Here is a 25,252-nt window from a genome sequence, read left to right on the forward strand (position 1 = left end):
ATTGGTAACATAATGTATATACATTTGTCAAAAGTCACAGAATTGTATACTTAAATACATTTATTATTTGGTACATAAATGTTATAATAATTAATTACACTAATGATAATACTAATAAATAAAAGCTAGCTAGCTATTACCTAATAGTACACATAATAGCATACAAAATAAAAAGAGGGATATAGGGAATTTTCTGGCAGTCCAGTGGTTAGGACTCTGTGCTTTCACTGTCATGGAACTGGGTTCGATCCTTGGTCAGGGAATTAAGATCCTTCAAGCCGTGTGGTGTGGCCAAAAAAGAGGAAGAGGGATATGAACTGAAATATACTGTATGAAAGTAGTTACATTAAAAAATAACAACCAGGGCTTCCCTGGTGGCGCAGTGGTTGAGAGTCTGCCTGCCGATGCAGGGGACATGGGTTCATGCCCCGGTCCGGGAAGATCCCACATGCTGCGGAGCGGCTGGGCCCGTGAGCCATGGCCTCTGAGCCTGCGCATCCAGAGCCTGTGCTCTGCAGCGGGAGAGGCCACAAGGAGGGGCCCGCGTACCTCAAAAAACAAAAAATAAACAAAAAATAAAACCAAAAAAACCCCTGGAGGGCAGAAGAGAAGATGGCAGAAGAGTAAGACGTGGAGATCACCTTCCTCCCCACAGATACATCAGAAATACATCTACACGTGGAACAACTCCTATAGAACACCCACTGAACGCTGGCAGAAGACCTCAGACCTCCCAAAAGGCAAGAAACTCCCCACGTACCTGGGTAGGGCAAAAGAAAAAAGAATGAACAGACACAAAAGAATAGGGACGGGACCTGCACCAGTGGGAGGGAGTCGTGAAGGAGGAAAGGTTTCCACACACTAGAAGTCCCTTCACAGGTGGAGACTGCGGGTGGTGGAGGGGGGAAGCTTCAGAGCCACGGAGGAGAGTGCAGTAAGGGGTGCGGAGGGCAAAGCAGAGAGATTCCCGCACAGAGGAGCGGTGCTGACTGGCACTCACCAGCCCGAGAGGCTTGTCTGTTCACCCGCCAGGACGGGCAGGGGCTGGGACCTGAGGCTCAGGCTTCGGTTGGATCCCAGGGAGAGGACTGGGGTTGGCTGCGTGAACACAGCCTGAAGGGATTAGTGCACCATGGCTAGCCGGGAGGGAGTCCAGGAGAAGTCTAGAGCTGCCAAAGAGCCAAGAGACTTTTTCTTGCCTCTTTTTTTCCTGGTGCAAGAGGAGAGTGGATCAAGTGCGCCGCTTAAAGGAGCTCCAGAAATGGGCACGAAACGCGCCTATCAGTGCGGACACCAGAGATGGGCATGAGACACTAAGGCTGCTGCTGCCGCCACCAAGAAGCCAGTGTGCGAGCACAGGCCACTCTCCACACCTCCCCTCCCAGGAGCCTGTGCAGCCCGCAACTGCCAGGGTCCCGGGATTCAGGGACAGCTTCTCTGGGAGAACGCACGTCATGCCTCGGGCTGGTGCAACGTCATGCCGGCCTCTGCTGCCATAGGCTTGCCCCGCATCCATACCCCTCCCTGCCCCCGGCCTGAGTGAGCCAGAGCCGCCGAATCAGCTGCTCCTTTAACCACGTCCTGTCTGAGTGAAGAACTGATGCCCTCAGGCGACCTACACGCAGAGGCGGGACCAAATCCAAAGCTGAACCTCAGGAGCTGTGCAAACAAAGAAGGGAAAGGGAAATCTCTCCCAGCAGCCTCAGAAGCAGTGGAAGCCCCACAATCAACTTGATGTACCCTGAATCTGTGGAATACCTGAATAGACAACGAATCATCCCAAAGTGAGGAGGTGGGCTTTGGGAGCAAGATATATTATTTTTTTTCCCTTTTTCTCTTTTTGTGAGTGTGTATGTGTATGATTCTATGTGAGATTTTGTCTGTATAGCTTTGCTTTCACCATTTCTCCTAGGGTTCGGACCATCCCCCCCCCCCTTTTTATTTTTACTTTTTAAAATTTTTCTTCTTAATAATTATTTTTTATTTCAATAACTTTACTTTATTTTATCCTACTTTATTTTCTTTCTTTCTTTCTTTCTTTCTTTCTTTCTTTCTTTCTTTCTTTCTTTCTTTCTTTCTTTCTTTTTTTCTTTCTCTCTTTCTTTCTCTCTCTCTCTCTCTCTCTCTCTCTCTCTCTCTTTCTCTCTTTCTTCTCCCTTTTCTTCTGAGCCATGTGGATTAAAGGCTCTTGGTGCTCCAGCCAGGCGTCAGGGCTGTGCCTCTGAGGTGGGAGAACCAACTTCAGGAAACTGGTCCACAAGACACCTCCTGGCTCCACATAATATCAAATGGCAAAAATCTCCCACAGATCTCCATCTCAACGTCAAGACCCAGCTTCACTCAACGACCAGAAAGCTACAGTGTTTTATATGACATTCCATACAAAAACAACAGAATACACACTTTTCTCAAGTGTTCATGGAACATTCTCCAGGATAGATCATATCTTGGGTCACAAATGAAGCCTTGGCAAATTTAAGAAAATTGAAATCATATCAAGTATCTTTTCCAACCACAACGCTATGAGACTAGATATCAATTACAGGAAAAGTTCTGTAAAAAATACAAACACACGGAGGCTAAACAATACACCACTTAATAACGAAGTGATCACTGAAGAAATCAAAGAGGAAATAAAAAAATACCTAGAAACAAATGACAATGTAGACACGACACCCCAAAACCTATGGTATGTGGCAAAAGCAGTTCTAAGAAGGAAGTTTACAACAATACAATCCTACCTTAAGTAACAAGAAACATATTGAATAAATAACCTAACTTTGCACCTAAATCAGTTAGAGAAAGAAGAACAAAAAAACCCCAAATTTAGAAGGAAAGAAATCATAAAGATCAGATCAGAAATAAATGAAAAAGAAATGAACAAAATGATAGCAAAGATAAATAAAACTAAAAGCTGGTTCTTTGAGAAGATAAACAAAATTCATAAACCATTAGCCAGATCCATCAAGAAAAAAATGGAGAACACTCAAATCAATAGAATTAGAAATGAAAAAGAAGTAACAACTGACACTGCAGAAATACAAAAGATTATGAGAGATTACTACCAGCAACTCTATGCCAATAAAATGGACAACCTGGAAGAAATGGACAAATTCTTAGGAATGCACAACCTGCCGAGACTGAACCAGGAAGAAATAGAAAATATGAACAGACCTATCACAAGCACTGAAATTGAAACTGTTATTAAAAATCTTCCAACAAACAAAGGTCCAGGACCAGATGGCTTCACAGACGAATTTTATCAAATATTTACAAAAGAGCTGACACCTATCCTTCTCAAACTCTTCCAAAAGATAGCAGAGGGAGGAACACTCCCAAACTCACTCTATGAGGCCACCATCACCCTGATATCAAAACCAGACAAAGACATCACAAAGAAAGAAAACTACAGGCCAATATCACTGATGAACATAGATGTAAAAGTCCTCAACAAAACACTAGCAAACAGAATCCAACAGCACATTAAAAGGATCATACACCATGATCAAGTGGGGTTTTTTCCAGGAATGCAAGGATTCTTCAATATACGCAAATCAATCAATGTGATATACCATATCAACAAACTGAAGGAGAAAAACCATATGATCATCTCAATAGATGCAGGAAAAGCTTTTGACAAAATTCAACACCCATTTATGATAAAAACCCTGAAGAAAGTAGGCATAGACAGAACTTTCCTCAACATAATAAAGGCCATATATGAAAAACCCATAGCCAACATCGTCCTTAATGGTGAAAAACTGAAACCATTTGCACTAAGATCAGGAACAAGACAAGGTTGCCCACTCTCACCACTCTCATTCAACATAGTTTTGGTAGTTCTAGCCACAGCAATCAGAGAAGAAAATGAAATAAAAGGAATCCAAATTGGAAAAGAAGAAGTAAAGCTGTCACTGTTTGAAGATGACATGATACTCTACATAGAGAATCCTAAGGATGCTACCAGAAAACTACTAGAGCTAATCAATGAATTTGGTAAAGTAGCAGGATACAAAATTAATGCACAGAAATCTCTGGCATTCTTATACACTAATAATGAAAAATCTGAGAGTGAAATTAAGAAAACACTCCCATTTACCATTGCAACAAAAAGAATAAAATATCTAGGAATAAACCTAACTAAGGAGAAAAAAGACCTGTATGCAGAAAATTATAAGACACCGATGAAAGAAATTAAAGATGATACAAATAGATGGAGAGATATACCATGTTGTTGCTTGGAAGAATCAACATTGTGAAAATGACTCTACTACACAAAGCAATCTAAAGATTCAATGCAGTCCCTATCAAACTACCACTGGCATTCTTTAGGGAACTAGAACAAAAAATTTCACAATTTGTATGGAAACACAAAAGACCCCGAATAGCCAAGGCAATCTTGAGAATGAAAAATGGAGCTGGAGGGATCAGGCTCCCTGACTTCAGATTATACTACAAAGCTATAGTAATCAAGACAGTATGGTAGTGGCACAAAAACAGAAATATAGATCAATGGAACAGGATTGAAAGCCAAGAGAAAAACCCACACACATATGGTCACCTTATCTTTGATAAAGGAGGCAAGAATATCCAGTGGAGAAAAGACAGCCTCTTTAATAAGTGGTGCTGGGAAAACTGGACAGGTACATGTAAAAGTATGAAATTAGAACACTCCTTAAAACCATACACAAAAATAAACTCAAAATGGGTTAAAGACTTAAATGTAAAGCCAGACACTATCAAACTCTTAGAGGAAAAGATAGGCAGAACACTCTATGACATAAATCACAGCAAGATCCTTTTTGACCCACCACTTAGAGAAATGGAAATAAAAACAAAAATAAACAAATGGGACCTAATGAAACTTAAAAGCTTTTGCACAGCAAAGGATACCATAAATAAGACCAAAAGACAACCCTCAGAATGGGAGAAAATATTTGCAAATGAAGCAACTGACAAAGGATTAATATCCAAAATTTATGAGCAACACATGCAGCTCAATAACAAAATAACAAACAATCCAATCCAAAAATGGGCAGAAGAATTAAATAGCCATTTCTCCAAAGAAGACATACAGATTGCCAACAAACACATGAAAGAATGCTCAACATCATTAATCATTAGAGAAATGCAAATCAAAACTACAATGAGATATCATCTCACACTGATCAGAATGGCCATCATCAAAAAATCTAGAAACAATAAATGCTGGAGAGGGTGTGGAGAAAAGGGAACACTCTTGCACTGTTGGTGGGAATGTAACTTGATACAGCCACTATGGAGAACAGTATGGAGGTTCCTTAAAAAACTACAAATAAACTACCACACGACCCAGAAATCCCACTACTGGGCATATACCCAGAGAAAACCATAATTCAAAAAGACTCATGCACCCCGATGTTCATTGCAGCTCTATTTACAATAGCCAGGACATGGAAGCAACCTAAGTGTCCATCAACAGATGAAAGGATAAAGAAGATGTGGCACATATATACAATGGAATATTAGCCATAAAAAGAAACGAAACTGAGTAATTTGTAGTGAGGTGGATGGACCTGGATTCTGTCATACAGAGTGAAGTAAGTCAGAAGGAGAAAAACAAATACCATATGCTAACACATATATATGGAATCTAAGAAAAAAAAATTTCATGAAGAACCTAGGGGTAGGACCGGAATAAAACACCTACTAGAGCATGGCATTGAGTATATGGGGAGGGGGAAGGGTAAGCTGTGACAAAGTGAGAGAGTGGCATGGACATATATACAATACCAAACGTAGGGTGGATAGCTAGTAGGAAGCAGCCGCATGGCACAGGGAGATCAGCTAGGTGGTTTGTGACCATCTAGAGGGGTGGGATAGGGAGGGTGGGAGGGAGGGAGACACAAGAGAGAAGAGACATGGGAACATATGTATACGTATAACTGATTCACTTTGCTGTAAAGCAGAAACTAACACAGCATTGTAAAGCAATTATATTCCAATAAAGACGTTAAAAAAATTTGTTTGGATCTTGGTTTGAAGAAACCAAGTATAAAAAGATATTTTGGAGACAATCAGGGAAAATGAATATGAACCAGGTATTTAATGATTTTAAATGATTATTATCAAATTTTTAGTTATGATTATGATATATTTTGTAAGAAAATATCCTAATATTTCAGAGATTGATGCCAAACTATTTAATGAAAAAAATCCATGATTTTGGATTTGCTTTAAAATGCTTCATAAATAAAAAACAGATAAATCAAGTGCTGTATTAAATCAGTGTGATGAGAATATTGGGTTCATCTTACAATTTTCTCTTCTTTGATGAAGTTGTAATGGTTTTTCCATAATAAAAGATTTTTTAGAAATTGGTAGCCAACTTGTTGTTAAGTGTTTAATGAGGCTTACTTGATCATTTTTTTGTGTGTGGTTTTTATCAGCTTTTAAATGTTCCCTATGAAGGTATTATTGCTTCCACTGCAGCTCCTTTAAGAGTATGGCATAAGCCCCAGCTTATGGTCTATTCAGGCATTCATGTACATAACTCTTGGGCTTTTTTGCCCAAGATATAAGTATTAAAAGTCAGTAACAACTCAGGTTCTCATTGCCAGAGGACTAACGTAAAAAAAAAAAAAAGGGAATTTATTTTTCACAGAAGAATAGGACAAAAAAGAGGAACAAATCAGAATAGCTTTAATACTTCTTTCCAATGTCTTATGTTTGGTACCTTGAATTCAAAAGGATATGAAGCTGGTTGCAAATAGAAAAGTTTTATCAAGAGAAAGTTTTCGTGCACCTCTTTATTTCTTAGTCCATGAAGACTTAGGCTGGCTGGTTCCTTTTTCCATTGGATATGACTCTGATTTTCACGGAGGAGAGCACTACTAAGTTTTATAGGCTACTGAGTGGTTAGAAAGTTAATTTAGTTTGAATTTAATAAGTTAATTGAGAAGTATTACTGAATGTCTACCTCCTGTGTTCACAACAGTATAACAGTGGTTATGTATTCTTCACATTTTAAAATTAGTAATAATCCTACTTTCAAACTTAGGACATATAAAAATTTAATTTTGTCATCTAACATTACTCAACATAAAAAAATTTTAAAAATACTTGGAGATTTCTGTCACATTAAAAAAATAACCTAGGAAATTAAAAAACTGTAAATTCTAAGCACTAGTTTTTCAGAAAAATATTTTCAGACTAAAGATGAGGGCACGGAATCCTATCCAAACATTTTTTGGTTACAACAATGGAAGAGTCATTACTTGAATATAATATACTTACCTATGATAAAACATGCGAGCCATGCCCATTCTTTGCTTTTCCCCTCCTGACAGGACATCTTTCCAGTCCATAACAGCATCCCATCCTTTAAAATACATATAAGTATATATTTTATAAAGCATCTTTTAACTAAAGAGAGCATCTTTTACAGTTTTTATCTAAACAAGTGATTCCTAGCAAGTTTAAGTTATTAACACAAAGAACCTGATATTTCTCAGAAATGCTTGGATAAGCTAGAGAGCCTTATTTTTAAGCATTTTATTTTAGATTTGATATTTTTTTTACCAGTAATAATTACTTACATTGACAAAACGTCTTCTAAGAATTCCAAATACTGACACTTTGAAAATGTGTTTGTTTCTGAATATCTCCAAAGAGTTGATAGACTTATTTCGGAGGGTGGTAGGAGAAAAGATCAACAGATTTGCATAGGCTTACTGCAAAGTCTACAAAGGGTATGACAGGAGCTAACTTAAGTGGTTTCCATCTGCCTGGCACTTTATATGAGTTTTCTCATTATATATTTCACAACCTTATTAGGTAGCTATTATTAGTTTTATTTTGTAGGTCGATAAGCTGAAATTCATGGAGAAATTGATATATCAAATTTTTCACAGCTATATATTAGAGCTAGGATTTATATGCAGGTCTATTTATATGCAGGACTTTCTGTTGGCTATTTATTCAGAAAGCAAGCCTTCTATTTTTTTAAAAAAATAGGTTAGATCAATACATACTGATATAGAAACGTACCTAGAATATTTTTTATATGGAAAACCAAATTGCAGAATTGTGTGTGTGTTTGTATACAGTTGACCCTTGAACACAGACTGAACTGTGAAATACTTATACACGTATTTTTTTCAATAGTAAATACTACAGTACTATACAATTTGCAGTTGGTTTAATCCACAAATGCAGAACGGCAGATATGGAGGAACCTTGGTTAGAGACAGCCTACTATAAGTTATATGCAGATTTTTGATTGCAGATTTTTCGATTGACTCCTAGAACTTTTGAGTTTAGTGGAACAAAGGACCTGATTTATATAAATATGTAAAATTAAAGTTTCCTTTGACTCAAATATCTTTCTCTTTTGCCTTCTCAGTTGGCAGGGGGAAAATTTTTTAAGCCCAGAACACTTCTCTACTGTATAGCAATCTGAATCTATTTTTCAAATCCTCACTTATGTTTCATAAATGCTATACAATTAAGTCATAGAGAAAATTTTCTGTCTACAATTTTTACTAGAAGAACACATATACATATATATATTATGATTGCATTTCTGTAAATAAACACACAAACACAACCTCTCTGGGAATAGAATTATGAGACTTATTTTCTAAGCTATACATTTTTATAATATTTGAAAATTTTATTATTTGAAAATTATTTTTATGGACTTTCTTAATTTTGTAATAAGAAAAAAACATTACTTAGAAACAAAACCATGGGTCCTATTAGGAAGACAGCCATATCAAGTATTTTTCTAAAGTGGGAATATCATAAAATGGAGCAGACTAGGCAAAGCCTGATTTTCAAAGAGGAAAATGACTGTCAAAACTTCACATACACACACACACACACACACACACACACACACACACACACACACGACATTTCCAAATCCCAGAGTATTCAAGGCTTAATTTTTCCATTTGGAAAAAATCCAGGCTCTTTGCTTTCTTTATTCTTCCTCAGTGGAATTTTCATCTTTATTAAAATTTCTAAATAAACTTGGTCAAAGGGAAAGGAAATAAGAAGTAGAGTTTCATTGTTTCTTGTGTCCTGGATTGAAAATAAGATATTCCCTGTTTCCCAATGATATTCCCCAGTAGGGAGCAGTGTTCATTCTTGGGCAAACTTCCAGGAATTTTCTATCCATTTAAAACCATAATTTTATATTAGGAAAAAACAATCTCTAAATGCCATGTGGTTCAAAGTTCTTGCTTCTAGTGAAAACTGTTGAAATAAAATTTTCTCTATGACTTAACTTAGTAGCATTTATGAAACATAAGTGAGGATTTGACAAATAGGTTCAGATTGCTACACAGTGGAGAAAAATTCTGGGCTTAAAAAATTTCCCCCCCTCAACTGAGAATACACAAGACAAAAGTATTTGGGTCAAAGGAAGCTTTAATTTTATGTATTTAAATAAAGCATGTCCTTTGTTCCACTAAACCCAAAAGTTTTAGTAGGCAATATTTCATGATCAGAGAACTTATAAATCAAAACTCTAAGTCATAATATCATCTCTGATGTTGAAATAGTGAGAATAAGTCAGCTAAGAAGTTAACAGTTTTCCTGCTTCCTAAAGATGAACAAACTGCTTTAGTTCACGTCTTTTCATTAACACTTCTACTCCTTTCTATTCTGTAATATCTTTGATGGAATAAAACAGTTTTAAAATCCATCTTTTACTAAAGCAAAGAATATCTCTAAGCAAAGTGTTAGCTGATCTTACTAGAACTTCAGCAGGCTTCTTCCAGAGTAAGTGATGTCCTTGCAAATGTAAATGCTTTCCTGCTTTGCTTTAAAACACGTTTCATGTTTTAAGGACTAGGCAAGTAAAGTGGGTTTCTTAGCATTTTTCTTTTTATGTGTAAGGATATAGCAAGTCTTATTAGCATCTATGAAGCTAAGATAGCATAGCGCAGTGGCACAGCCTAATATAGAATATTGACTTTCAAGTCCCATCTGTGTTTGAATCCCTGTCCCGCCACTTGCTGAGGGCCCTGGGGAAACTACTAAACTTCTGAATTTCATCTGTAAAAGGGAGTTGGTAAAACCCACATCATCAGGCAGTCACAAATATTAAACAGGATGACACTGTAAATTGTTTAATATGTTATATTCTGCAGAGTAAGTACTCAATAAACCATAACAATTACTATTACATTATTAAGGTTGGAAAATTCTTAAAAACAGTTCCAGAATTTCTTTTGACTTCTAAAAGGATAGAATATCTCGTTTATTATAAATTTCTATTCAGATTGTTCGATTTCAAACTTACCCAAAATAACTTACCCAAAATTAACAGGCAGCTGTTATTCAGCCACAGTGTTTTAAAACTGGGGAAAAGTTGACCATATGAAACAAAAAGACAACCTGCTTTCCATATTTACAGCACTTACGAATTATGACATTATAAACACAATAAAATAAATAGAATAATGCCTCTGTTGCCTAACTCATTTGCTTATTGTAAGGATCAATAAAATAATACATGTGAACTTTCTATGTAAAATATCAAGTACCATCACACAAAGACAAAATATCATGGTATCTATATCAACTAGTTTTATTACCTTTAGCAACTGATTCTTGCACATTTACTATGTGCCACTGTTCTAAATACTTTACATACAGTCTAACTTAATCTTCACAGAACCTTTATAAGGTAGATATTTATCCCCACTTTACAGGTGAAGATACAGAGAACAGAGCTATTTAAGATTTTTTTTCAACATCTTTATTAGAGTATAATTGCTTTACAATGTGTTAGTTTCTGCTGTATAAGAAAGTGAATCAGCTATACGTATACATACATCTCCATATCTCCTCCCTCTTGCATCTCCCTCCCAGACCCCACCACTCTAGGTGGACACAAAGCAGCAAGTTGATCTCACTGGGCTATGTGGCTACTTCCCACTAGCTATCTATTTTACATTTGGTAGTGTATATATGTCCATGCCACTCTCTAACTTCATAACAGCTTACCCTTCCCCCTCCCCATGGCCTCAAGTCCATTCTCTACGTCTGTGTCTTTATTCCTGTCTGACCCCGAGGTTCTTCAGAACCAATTTTTTTTTCAGATTCCATATATATGTGTTAGCATTCGGTATTTGTTTTTCTCTTTCTGACTTACTTCACTATGTATGACAGTTTCTAGGTCTATCCACCTCACTACAAATAACTCAATTTTGTTTCCTTTTATGGCTGAGTAATATTCCATTGTATATATGTGCCACATCTTCTTAATCCATTATCTGTCAATGGACACTTAGGTTGCTTCCCTGTCCTGGCTATTGTAAATAGTGATGCAATGAACATTGTGGTACATGACTCTTTTTGAATTATGTTTTTCTCAAGGTATATGCCCAGTAGTGGGATTGCTGGGTCATATGGTAGTTCTATTTTTAGTTTTTTAAAGAACCTCCATACTGTTCAAGTGGCTGTATCAAGTGGCTGTATCAAGTTACATTCCCACCAACAGTGCAAGAAGGTTCCCTTTTCTCCACACCCTCTCCAGCATTTACTGTTTATAGATTTTTTGATGATGGCCATTCTGACCAGTGTGAGGTGATACCTCACTGGAGTTTTGATTTGCATTTCTCTAATGATTAGTGATGTTGAGCATGTATTCAGGTGTTTGTTGGAAAACTGTATGTCTTCTTTGGAGAAATGTCTATTTGGGTATTCTCATTTTTGGATTGGGTTGTTTATTTTTGATATTGACTACATGAGCTGCTTTTATATTATGGAGATTAATCCTTTGTCAGTTGCTTCATTTGCAAATATTTTCCCCCATTCTGAGGGGTGTTTCATCGTCATGTTTATGGTTTCCTTTGCTCTGCAAAAGCTTTTAAGTTTCATTAGGTTCCGTTTATTTTTGTTTTTATTTCCATTTCTCTAGGAGGTGGATAAAAAAAAATCTTCCTGTGATTTATGTCATAGAGTGTTCTGCCTATGTTTTCCTCTCAGAGTTTCATAGTGTCTGGCCTTACATTTAGGTCTTACATCCATTTTGAGCTTATTTTTGTATATGGTGTTAGGAGAGTTCTAATTTCATTCTTTTACATGTAACTGTCCAGTATTCCCAGCACCACTTATTGAAGAGGCTGTCTTTTCTCCACTTGATATTCTTGCTTTCTTTATCAAAGATAAGGTGACCATATGAGTGTGGGTTTATATCTGGGCTTCCTATCCTGTTCCACTGATCTATATTTCTATTTTTCTGCCAGAACCATACTGTCTTGATTAGTGTAGATTTGTAGTATAGTCTGAAATCAAGGAGCCTGATTCCTCCAGCTCCATTTTTCTTTCTCAAGATTGCTTTGGCTGCTTTAGGGATGTTTTGTGTTTCCATAAAATTGTGAATTTTTTTGTTCTAATTCTGTAAAAACTGCCATTGTTAATTTGATAGGGATTGCATTGAATCTGTAGATTGCTTTGGGTAGTATAGTCATTTTCACAAAGTTGATCCTTCCAAACCAAGAACATGGTGTATCTCTCCACCCGTTTGTATCATCTTTAATTTCTTTCCTCAGTGTCTTATAGTTTTCTGCATACAGGTCTTTTGTCTCCTTAGGTAGGTTTATTCCTAGGTATTTTATTCTTTTTGTTGCAATGGTAAATGGGAGTGTTTCCTTAATTTCTCTTTCAGATTTTTCATCATTAGTGTATAGGAATGTAAGAGATTTCTGTGCATATCCTGGTACTTTACCAAATTCATTGATAAGTCCTAATGGCTTTCTGGTACCATCTTTAGGATTCTCTATGTATAGTATCATGTCATCTGCAAAAAGTGACAGCTTTACTTCTTCTTTTCCTATTTGGATTCCTTTTATTTCTTTTTCTTCTCTGATTGCTGTGGCTAAAACTACTAAAACTATTCTGAATAATAATGATGAGAGTGGGTAACCTTGTCTTGTTCCTGATCTTAGTGCAAATGGTTTCAGTTTTTCACCATTGAGAACAATGTTGGCTGTGGGTTTGCCATATATGGCCTTTATTATGTTGAGGTAAGTTCCCTCTATGTCTACTTTCTGAAGGGTTTTTATCATAAATGGGTGTTGAATTTTTTGAAAGCTTTTTCTGCATCTATTGAGATGATCATACGGTTTTTCTCCTTCAATTTGTCAATATGGTGTATCATATTGATTAACTACATATATTGAAGAATCCTTGCATTCCTGGGATAAACCCCACTTGATCATGGTGTATGATCCTTTTCATGTGCTGTTGGATTCTGTTTGCTAGTATTTTGCTGAGAATTTTGCATCTATGTTCATCAGTGATATTGGCCTGTAGTTTTCTTTTTATGTGACATCGTTGTCTGGTTTTGGTATCAGGGTGATGGTGGCCTCATAGAATGCGTTTGGTAGTGTTCCTCCCTCTGCTACATCTGGAAAAGTTTGAAAAGGATTGGTGTTAGCTCTTTTGTAAATGTTTGATAGAATTCACCTGTAAAGCCATCTGGTCCTGGATTTCTGTTTGTTGGAAGGTTTTTTTAAAATTTAATTTAATTTACTTTTTTATACAGCAGGTTGTTATCCTTTATCTATTTTATACATATTAAAGTATATATTTCAATCCCAATCTCCAAATTCATCACACCATCCCCACCCACCACTTTCTCCCCGTGGTGTCCATACGTGTTGGAAAATATTTAATTACAATTTCAATTTCAGTGCTTGTGATTGGTCTGTTTATATTTTCTATTTCTTTCTAGTTCAGTCTTGGAAGGTTGTGCGTTTCTAAGAATTTGTCCATTACTTCCAGGTTGTCTATTTTATTGGCATATAGTTGCTTGTAGTAATCTCTCATGATCCTTTGTATTTTTGCAGTGTCAGTTGTTACTTCTCTTTTTTCATTTCCAATTCTGTTGATTTGAGTCTTATCCCTCTTTTTCTTGATGAGTCTGGCTAATGGTTTATCTGTTTTGTTTATCTTCTCCAAGAACCAGCTTTTAGTTTAATTGATCTTTGCTACTGTTTCTTTCATTTCTTTTTCATTTATTTCTGATCTGATGTGTATGATTTCTTTCCTTTTGCTAACTTGGGGTTTTTTTGTTCTTCTTTCTCTAATTGCTTTAGGTGTGAGGTTAGGTTGTTTAATTGAGATATGTCTTGTTTCTTGAGGTAGGATTCTGTTGCTATAAACTTCCCTCTTAGAACTGCTTCTGCTGCAGCCCATAGCTTTTGGGCCATCGTGTTTTCATTGTCATTTGTTTCTAGGTATTTTTTTGATTTCCTCTTTGATTTTTTCAGTGATCTCTTGGTTATTTAGTAGTGAATTGTTTAGCCTCCATATGTTTGTATTTTTGACCATTTGTTTCCTGTAATTGATATCTAGTCTCATAGCGTTGTGGTCAGAAAAAATATTTGCTATGATTTCAATTTTCTTAAATTTACAAAGGCTTGATTTGTCACTCAAGATATGATCTATCCTGGAGAATGTTCCATGAGCACTTGAGAAGAAAGTGTATTCTGTTGTTTTGGATGGAATGTCCTATAAATATCTATTAAGTTCATCTTATTTAATGGGTCATTTAAAGCTTATGTTTCCTTATTTATTTTCATTTTGGATGATCTGTCCATAGGTGAAAGTGAGGTGTCAACGTCCCCTACTATTATTGTGTTACTGTGTATTTCCCCTTGTATAGCTGTTAGCATTTGACTTATACATTGAGGTGCTCCTATTTTGGATGCATTAATATTTACAATCGTTATATTCTTCTTGGATTGATTCCTTGATCATTATGTAGTGTCCTTCTGTGTCTCGTCTTTATTTTAAAGTCTTTTCTGTCTGTTACGAGAGTTGCTACTCCAGCTTTCTTTCGATTTCCATTTGCGTGGAATACCTCTTTCCGTCAACTCAGTGTCAGTCTGTATGTGTCCCTAGCTCTCAAGTGGTTCTCTTGTACACAGCATATATACGGGTTTTGTTTCTGTTTCCATTCAACCAGTCTATGTCTTTTGGTTGGAGGATTTAATTCATTTACATTTAAGGTAGTTATTGATATATATGTTCCTATTACCATTTTCTTAATTGTTTTGGGTTGGTTTTTGTAGGTCTTTTCCTCCTTTTGTGTTTCCTGCCTAGAAAATTTCCTCTAGCATTTGTTTTATAGCTGGTTTGGTGGTGCTGAATTCTCTTAGCTTTTGCTTGTCTGCAAAGCTTTTAATTCCTCTGTCAAATCTGAATGAGATCCATGCTGGTTAAAGTAATCTTGGTTGTAGGTTTTTCCCTTTCATCACTTTAAATATGTCCTGCCACTCCCTTCTGGCTTGCAGAGTTTCTGCTGAAAGATCAGCTGTTAACCTTATGGGGATTTCCTTGTATGTTATTTGTTGCTTTTCCCTTGCTGCTTTTAATATTTTTTCTTGTATTTAATTTTTGATAGTTTGATTAATATGTGTCTTGGCATGTTTCTCATTGGATTTACCCTGTATGGGACTCTCTGCACTTCCTGGACTTGATTGACAATTTCCTTTCCCATATTAGGGAAGTTTTCAACTATAATCTCTTCAAATATTCTCTGTCTCTTTTTCTCTTCTTCTTCTGGGACCCCTGTAATTCGAATGTTGGTGTGTTTAATGTTGTCCCAGAGGTCTCTGAGACTGTCCTCAATTCTTTTCATTCTTTTTTCTTTATTCTGCTCTGCAGTAGTTATTTCCACTATTTTATATTCCAGGGCACTTATCCGTTCTTCTGCCTCAGTTATTCTACTATTGATTCCTTCTAGAGAATTTTTTATTTCATTTATTGTGTTTTTCATCAGTGTTTGTTCACTCTTTAGTTCTTCTAGGTCCTTGTTAAACGTTTCTTCTATTTTCTCCATTCTATTTCCAAGATTTTGGATCATCTTTACTATCATTACTCTGAATTCTTTTTTATGTAGACTCCGTATTTCCTCTTCATTTGTTTGTTCTGGTGGATTTTTTACTTTGCTTCTTCATCTGCTGCACACTTCTCTGTCTTCTCATTTTGTTTAAATTACTGTGTTTGGGGTTTCCTTTTCACAGGCTGCAGGTTCATAGTTCCTGTTGTTTTTTATTGTCTGCCCCCAGTGGGTAAGGTGGGTTCAGTGGGTTGTGTAGGCTTCCTGCTGGAGGGGACTGGTGCCTGTGTTCTGGTGGATGAGGCTGCATCTTGTCCTTCTGGTGGGCAGGACTGTGTCCAGCGGTGTGCTTTGGGGTGCCTGTGAACTTATGATTTTAGGCAGCCTCTCTGCTAATGGGTGGGGTTGTGTTCCTGTCTTGCTAGTTATTGGCATGTGGTGTCCAGCACTGGAGCTTGCTGGTCCTTGAGTAGAGCTGGGTCTTAGCGTTTATATGGAAATCTCTGGGAGCACTTTCACTGACTGATATTACATGGGGCCGGGAGGTCTCTGGTGGTCCAATGTCCTGAACTCGGCTCTCCCACCTCAGAGGCTCAGGCCTGACACCCACCTGGCGCACTGAGACCCTGTCAGCCACACAGCCAGGTACGTGGGGAGTTTCTTGCCTTTTGGGAAGTCTGAGGTCTTCTGCCAGTGTTCAGTAGGTGTTCTGTAGGAGTTGTTCCACATGTAGATGTATTTTTCTTGTATTTGTGGGGAAGAAGGTGACCTCCACGTCTTACTCCTCTGCCATCTTGAAGGTCCCCCAGCTATTTAAGACTTGATCTAGAACTCTGACTTTGAAGCTTACATTCTTAAATACTGTACTACCCTGCTTCTTTTGATAATGTAAAGGAGCTAAGAAATAAAACTCATGCAAAATTTAACATAGAATTCTAGCTTGCTATTTCATTAGTTTTTCTAGGCTATCAAATTATATATATATATATATATATTTTTTGCGGTACGCGGGCCTCTCACTGTTGTGGCCTCTCCCGTTGTGGAGCACAGGCTCCGGACGCACAGGCCTAGCGGCCATGGCTCACGGGCTTAGTTGCTCCGCGGCATGTGGGATCTTCCCGGACCAGGGCACGAACCCGTGTCTCCTGCATCGGCAGGCGGATTCTCAACCACTGCGCCACCAGGGAAGCCCTCAAATTATATTTTTATGAAGTTATTTGAAAGTAATTCTGTTTTTTTGAAAGTAAATCTTTTTTGAGCTAATATATATAACTGTATTCCTCCTTTTTCAAAAGTATGTTTTATGTTGAAATACTACAGTACAGAAGTTTCTATATTTTATCTAATTCTCTATGTGTTGCTTTAGAGAAAAAAATGTATTGGTAAGACTGTGGGTCTGAAAATAAATAAGTTTGTGATACCTACTTCTCAAATTATTACATTTAATGTAAGCTGAGAGCTTGACAGGAGAATATTTCTGTCATGAACTTTACATACATTTAAATTGACTATGGCCTGAGGGACACATGTACATTAAAATATGACCAAAAAAAAAAGAGCTGTTTTCAAATGCTAGCAGCAGACTTAGGAAAAAGCTTAGTGTACTGCATGAAATATAACATAAGCAGAAAAGAGCATGTCAATAATGGAAAAGCAACAAAAGCTGTAAACTCCATCTCTACTTGTGTGCTTATGTTCCCAAAACAGCAAACGTTCAAATTAAACCCAAGTTTATTTTTTAAAAATTAATTTAAATACATGAAAAAACCACAAATTATAGACTTTACCTCCTTCTCTTTGAACTATATGATAGAGGTGAACATTACGTAGAATACAGTCTAGATCGTGGTCTGTATAGCCTTTATCATGCATGTCATCCACTGAATCTGGATAAATGACTTGATCCCGAAGACTTCCAAGAGACATGTATGGCCTGTAAAACACCAAGAACACAGAATCTTAGTACAAAATCAGTTTAGTTTACTCAGTGTGATATCCTCGTGGTCTGAAAACTCGAGATCAGACTTTAAATACCATATTTCTAGGATTATATTTATTACCTGGTGATGAGTATTTCTCTTTCAGGCATGGCAGGATAAAACACTATTATATTCGTGTAAAAACATATAGAGACATAGCCACAAGTTTCTACAAGAAATACTTGGATGTTTTCAGCACAGAAATACATACTTGTTCTGTTGTATTTTATAAATGTTGCTTCTGTATTTCATCTAAAACTATTTGGGTTAAACATAAAATTTGAGATTTTGACCCAGCAATGTGAACAAACAAAACTTTAAAAGTATCATTCATAATAAGAGAAATGAAAATTAAAACTATACTGAGTTTCTTACTTATCACATCGGTAGAACTTCAAAAGCTTGACAACTCACTCAATTGGCAAGTCTATGGAGACACAAGGTACTTTCATACAATGTGAAAATGCAAAATGGTACAACCCTTTGGAGAGGATTCACAAACCAATATACCATGTGGTCTTTGACCCACTTCTAGGAGTTTACTTTAAAGATATACTTCTAAAAATACACCACCATCAACAAAAAAAATGAGTAAAGTTATCCATTACAGCATTCTTTGTAATTGCAAAATATTGAGAACAACCTAAATGCACACACAAAGGAGACTGACTGAATAAAGTATAGAACCTGCACTATGCAGCTATAAAACAGGATGTGGAAGATCTCTATGAAATGATATAGGGTGATTTACATAATATATTGTTAAGTTGAAAAGCAAAGTGTAAAGTAGATATATAGCTGGGTTTCTCAACAGTGGTATTATGGAGATATTAAATCAGATACTTCTTTGTCACTGAGGTATATCCTGTGTATTATAGGATGTTTAGCAGAACACTTGATCTCTATGCACCAGATGCTACTAGCATCCACTGCAGCAGTGACAAAAAAAAAAAAAGTCTCCAAATATTATTTTATCCCTTTAGGGGACAAAACTATCCCCATTTGATAGAACCACTAATATGTAGTATACCACTTTTATGTAAAATGAAAGCAAAATAAGAAAATATACATCTGTCTGCTTATATTTACAAAAGGAAACAGTAAACCAGAAACTAATGAAATCAGTTACCTATAGGAGATGGGAGGAACAAGGCAGAATAGATAAGGGAGGGAAAGACCTCTTTAAGAATACTTTCTATATAGTTTTTACTCTTAGAATCATGTTAAAGTGTTATTTTTTTAAAAATTTAACCAGTAAAATGAAGGAAGAAACCCTAAAATTGAATACAAACAGAAACAAATGAACTGAAAAGTATATCAAATGAATAACATAACCACATAAAACGGGGAGGAGGGATTGATCCAAGTAACTTTCATATTTGGTTACATAATTTCAGTTGAAAACCAAAAGAACCACAAAGAAACCTTAAAACCAATTGTTCATGTTTCTTGTTGCTATAGGTGTAGCAATTCTGAAACTATGTTGTAGAATTGACCAAGTAAGTAAACATTTTAATAATGTTAGAAGGCAAGGTTCTCGCTGTGGAAGAAGGAAGATACAAATATGAAATGTGGGAAGGCAATAAAAATATACTGTAATGTTTAATTTGAATTATAGTATCAGCATGAATTCATAATTTTTTGAACAAAAATCTATTCCTTTGTTCTGTGTACATTTGCTGCATCCTGATACTATCCTTTGAGAAGGTCACAACAGCATTTAGGAAGTATAGAGGGTTGAGATGTGGACCACAAAGATATGTCCAAGTCCTAACCTCTATTATTTGTGAATGTGACCTTATTTAGGAAAAAAAAAAAAAAGGTGTTTGCAGATGTAATTAAGTTAAGGATCTTGAGATAAGATTATCCTGGATTAACCAGATGGGTCTTAAATCCAATAAATACCTTTAAAGAAGAGGAAAAACAAAGGGAGGAAAGTCATGTGAAGACAGAGGCAGAGATTGGAGTTATGCTGTCACAAGCCAAGGAATGCCTGGCACCACTGGAAGCTGGAAGAGGTAAGAAGAAATTCTCCCCTTGAGCTTCCAGAAGGAGGGTGGCCCTGCCAACACCTTGATTTTGGACTCCTGGCCTCTAGATCTGTGAGAAAATAAATTTCTGTTGTTTCAGATCAGCAAGTTTTTGGTTTCAGTAGATCTTGGAAACTAATGCAGGTAGTACTGTTGCAAAAAAAATGTGTAAACTGTATTGTATCATTAGGAAGCTATCAGATAAACCCAAATTGTGGGACTTTATGAATATACAACAACAACAGTCCTGCACTCATTACAAATATCAATGTCATAAAAAACAAAGAAAGCCTAAGGAATTCTTTCACATTAAAAGAAACTAGAGCAACATGGCAACTAAAATACAACGCATGATGATGGACTGAGAAAAACAAGTTATTATAAAGAATAGTATTATAACAATTGGCAAAATTTGAATGTGGAAAGTTGTTGGACGAGGTAGTCAAGAGGACTTCACTGCCAGTTGACCTGTGAGCTGGACCCAGGCAATCTGATGCTCCAACCCCCTTCCCTGACCTTGGAATGTATGCTCAACTCACAGTTCCCACAGTCGACAACTATTTTCAAGGACACAGACTTGAGGGAGCAATGTGGTGTTGAGACCATATGGATGGTATACATGACCGAACCCCATTGAGGCCTCTATATAAACTTTTAAGATTCTGGTGGATTGAAGTAGAGAGGCTCATCTTGAGGCTGCCCAAGACAAGCCTCAAATGTAAATTCCCTTGCTTATGAAACCTACCATCCACCAATCTGGAGTGGTCTGCCTCTTTCTTCTGTCTCTTCTTGCCCTCTGTGTACAAAGGCCGGTTTGAGAACCAACAAAAGTATGTTCAGATAATATTATATCAATGTTAATTTTCATGAATTTGATCATCATACTATGTCTATGTTGGAGACTATTCTTGCTCTTTGAAAACACTGCTCCTCATTGAGCAACATGGGTTTGAACTGCATGGGTCCACTTACACATGGGTTTTTTTAAATAGGAAATATTACAGTACTTCACAATCTGTGGTTGGTTGAATCTGCAGATGTTGAACCGTAGCTATAAAGGCCCGACTATAAATTATACATGGATTTTCAACTGTGCTGGGGTCAGTGTCTCTAACCTCTGCATTGCTCAAGGGTCAACTGTACACCCTAAAGAAGTTAGGGGTGAAGATTTATTTATAGCAACTTACTTAAAAAAAAAAGATGTGTGTGTGTGTACAGAGAGAGAGAATTAAAGGTTTTAAAATACAAACTGTGTTTGTAGATCAATTCTCTACCTATTTTCCCATAACATGCAAATGATTTAGTTGAAAGATAGATAGCACAAAAATTTATTTTATAACAGATTTAACTAATATTTGAAAATCAAAATATTTATATTTCAATTATACATATATTCATTCATGTAATAAGATTTTCAGTGGAGTCTTTGCAAATATAAGGAATCTCTAGTCATATTTTAAAAATTGAGATATAATTCACATTATAAAATTCACCCTTTTAAGTGTAAAATTCAATGATTTTCAATATATTTACAAGCTCATGTAAATATCACCAGTATCTAATTCCAGAACATATTCTTCACCCCCAAAAGAAACTCCATACCTAAGAGTAGGCACTCCTAGTTCCTCCCTCCTCCCAACACCTGGCAATCACTAATCTACTTTCTGTATCTGTGGATTTGCCTATTCTGGAAATTTCATATATTTTCATATGTACGGAACCAGAAAATATGTGGTCTTCTTTCTGTCAGCATAATATCTTCAGGTTCACCCATGTTATAGCATGTAGCAGTATTTCATTCCTTTTAATATCTGAATTAAATTCCATTGTATGGATACACCATATTTTGTTAATCTGGATATTTCAATTGTTTCCACTATTTGGCTATTATGAATAGTGGGCATACACCTAGGAGTGGGGCTTTTGGTAACTGTTTAACTTTTTGAGGAACTGACCAATTGTTTTCCCAAGTGGCTGCACCATTTCTAGTCACTTTTCTTCTACCATATTCTGTATGTCTTCTCCTGATCTCTGATTTTCTTCCCTCTCCAGTCTAACCATATATTTTTAAAAAACAGAATTAGGACAAAAAGTTATATGTTTATTTCTATCATTTTAAGCATTTATATAATATGATATTATCTTAATTAATATCTGGTAATAATAACAGTAGCATAAAATAGATACTGACCATCAGGGCCAGTGAACAATTTTTTAGTCGGTATCCTGAGACTACTAAGAAGAAATACAAGGAAATATTAGGAGTCAGTACTTTAGCTAACTTACAAAGTGATGCCAGCTCCAACTTAATGTAAATTAGAAGTATATATATCCCTAGCATAAACCCCAAATATAATTCAATCCACAGAACAGCCATGACACAATACATAACTGAGACTGCAATGATTAAAATACATCTGAATGTTCATTTCAATGGTGTTCCTACAGGGTTCCACCATAAGACTTGATTAGCTGGAAATATTTGATGAAATTATATTTTATATCTACATTTTGGGGAAGACAGTGTAAAGTCATGGTTGTGATAATGGGCTTTGGGGAGATGGTTCTGGACTGGAATCCCAATCTCACCATTTACTAGCAATGTGACCCAAATTCTGAGCTATAGTTATGTCATTTGTAAAGTAACTCACTTTATTGCATTTGTTATGAGGATTAAATGAAGCAGTAGGTTTTTATAAAACAATGTAGAGCACTTAGTACAGTACCACAGGCACATAGTAGGCATTCCATAAACCATTATGGAGACAAAAAAGTTCATTTCAACTTAGTTATCTACCTATGTGAAAGGGCAATATCTTAAAAAAGAGCATAAGTTTATTTTCTATGTCTGTATGTCTGTTTGTATTTTGTAAATAAGTTAATTTGAAAACAAACTTATGGTTACCAAAGGAAGGGGGAAGGGGAAAGTGAGGGATAAATTAGGAATTTGGGATTATCAGATACAAGCTACTATATATAAAATAGATAAACAGTAAGGTCCTACTGTACAGTACAGGGAACTATATTCAACATCTTGTAATAACCTATACTGGAAAAGAATATGCCACATACCTACAGTCAATTTATCTTTGATGAAGGAGGCAAGAATATACAATGGGAAAAGGACAGTCTTTCAGCAAGTCGTATTGGGAAAGTTGGACAGCCACATGTAAATAAATGAAGTTAGGACACATCCTCTCACTGTACACAAAAATAAACTCAAAATGGTTTAAAGACTTAAAACATAAGACATCAGGCTTCCCTGGTGGTGCAGTGGTTGGGAGTCTGCCTGCCAATGCAGGGGATGCAGGTTCGTGCCCCAGTCTGGGAGGATCCCACATGCTATGGAGTGGCTGGGCCGATGAGCCATGGCCGCTGAGCCTGCACGTCCGGAGCCTGTGCTCCTCAATGGGAAAGGCCACAGCGGTGAGAGGCCCGCGTACCGCAAAAAAAAAAAAAACTTAAGACATGACACCATAAAACTCCTAAAACAGAACATAGGCAAAATATTCTCTGACATAAATTATACCAATGATTTCTTAGGTCAGTCTCCCAAGGCAATAAAAATAAAAACAAAAATAAGCAAATGGGACCTAATCAAACTTACAAGCTTTTGCATAGCAAAGGAAACAATAAACAAAATGAAAAGACAAGCAACAGAATGGCAGAAAATATTTCCAAATGATGTGACTGATAAGGGCTTAATTTCCAAAATATACAAACAGCTCATTGAACTCAAATACAAAACCAAACAAACCCTATCCAAAAATGGCCAGAAGACCTAAATAGACATTTCTCCAAAGAAGACATACAGATGGCCAACAGGCACATGAAAAGATGCTCAAAGTCACTAATTATTAGAGAAATGCAAATCAAAACTACAATGGGGTACCCCCTCACACCAATCAGAATAGCCATCATTAAAAAGTCTACAAATAACAAGTGCTGAAGAGGATGTGGAGAAAAGGGAACCCTCCTACACTGTTGGTAAGAATGTAATTTGGTGCAGCCACTGTGGAAAACAGTATGGACGTTCCTTAAAAAACTAAAAATAGAATTACCATAGGACCCAGCAATCCCACTCCTGGGCATATACCCAGAGAAAACCATAATTCAAAAAGACACATGCACCCCAATATTCATTGCAGCACTATTTACAATAGCCAGGTCATGGAAACAACCTAAATGCCCATCAACAGATGAATGGATAAAGAAGATGTGGTACATATATACAATGGAATATTACTCAGCCATAAAAAGGAAGGAAATTGGGTCATTTGTTGAGACATGGATGGATCTAGAGACTGTCATACAGAGTGAAGTAAATCAGAAAGAGAAAAACAAATATTATATATTAACACATATATGTGGAACCTAGAAAAATGCTACAGATGAACTGGTTTTCGGGGCAGAAATAGAGACACAGATTTAGAGAACAAACAAATGGACACCAGTGGGGGAAAGTGGCACAGAGGGGTGTAGTGGTGGTGGTGGTGTGATGAATTGGGAGATTGAGATTGACATATGTAAATTAATATGTATAAAATGGATAACTAATAAGAAACTGCTGTATAAAAAAATAAAATAAAATTCAAAAATTAAAAAAAAGATACATGAACCCCTATGTTCATAGCAGCACTATTCACAATAGCCAAGACTTGGAAACACCCTAAATGTCCATTGACAGATGAATGGATAAAGATGTGGTGTATTTATTCCATGGAATACTACTCAGCCATAAAAAAATAATGAAATAATGCCATTTGCAGCAACATGGATGCAACTAGAGATTATCATACTAAGTGAAGTAAGTCAGAAAGAGAAAGACAAATACCATATGATGTCATTTATATGTGGGATCTAACATACAACACAAACGAACCCCTCTATGAATGGAAACACACTCACAGCCATAGAGAACAGGCTGGTGGTTGCCAAGGGGGAGGGGTTCGGGGGAGGGATGGAGTGGGAGGTTGGGATTAGCAGATGTAAGCTTTTATATATAGAATGGATAAACAACAAGGTCCTACTGTATAGCACAGAGAACTATATTCAATATCTTATGAAAAACCATAATGGGAAAGAATATAAAAAGAATGTATAGATATGTATGAATGTGTATGTGTATGTATATATATACATATATATACATATATACACATATATATACATATATATCTGAATCACTTCACTGTACAGCAGTAATTAACTGTAAATCAACTATAGGTCAATTAAAAAAAGAATATGAAAAAGAATATATATGTAACTGAATCACTTTGCTATACACCAGAAACTAACATCAACATTGTAAATCAACTATACTTCAATTTAAAAAAAAAAGAAAAAAGCAGATACAAAAGAATTTCTATTTAGCCAGCTAAAAGACATGTGGTTGCATT

General features: G+C 36.3%; 1 protein-coding gene across 1 annotated transcript in view; it reads right to left on the bottom strand.

Annotated features, from left to right (window-relative positions):
* Positions 1-25,252, bottom strand: part of ABCD2 (ATP binding cassette subfamily D member 2) — a 92,517-nt gene that overhangs the window by 29,020 nt on the left and 38,245 nt on the right. Inside the window, exons 7-8 of the mRNA XM_059082257.2 lie at positions 17,632-17,777; positions 7,276-7,360 (exon numbers count right to left, since the gene is read on the bottom strand). Of these exons, the coding sequence (XP_058938240.1) occupies positions 7,276-7,360; positions 17,632-17,777 (231 nt within the window). The remainder of the gene's footprint in view (positions 1-7,275; positions 7,361-17,631; positions 17,778-25,252) is intronic.

The sequence above is a fragment of the Kogia breviceps genome, chromosome 12 (genome assembly GCF_026419965.1).
Source record: "Kogia breviceps isolate mKogBre1 chromosome 12, mKogBre1 haplotype 1, whole genome shotgun sequence".
NCBI classification, from domain to species: Eukaryota; Metazoa; Chordata; class Mammalia; order Artiodactyla; family Physeteridae; genus Kogia; species Kogia breviceps.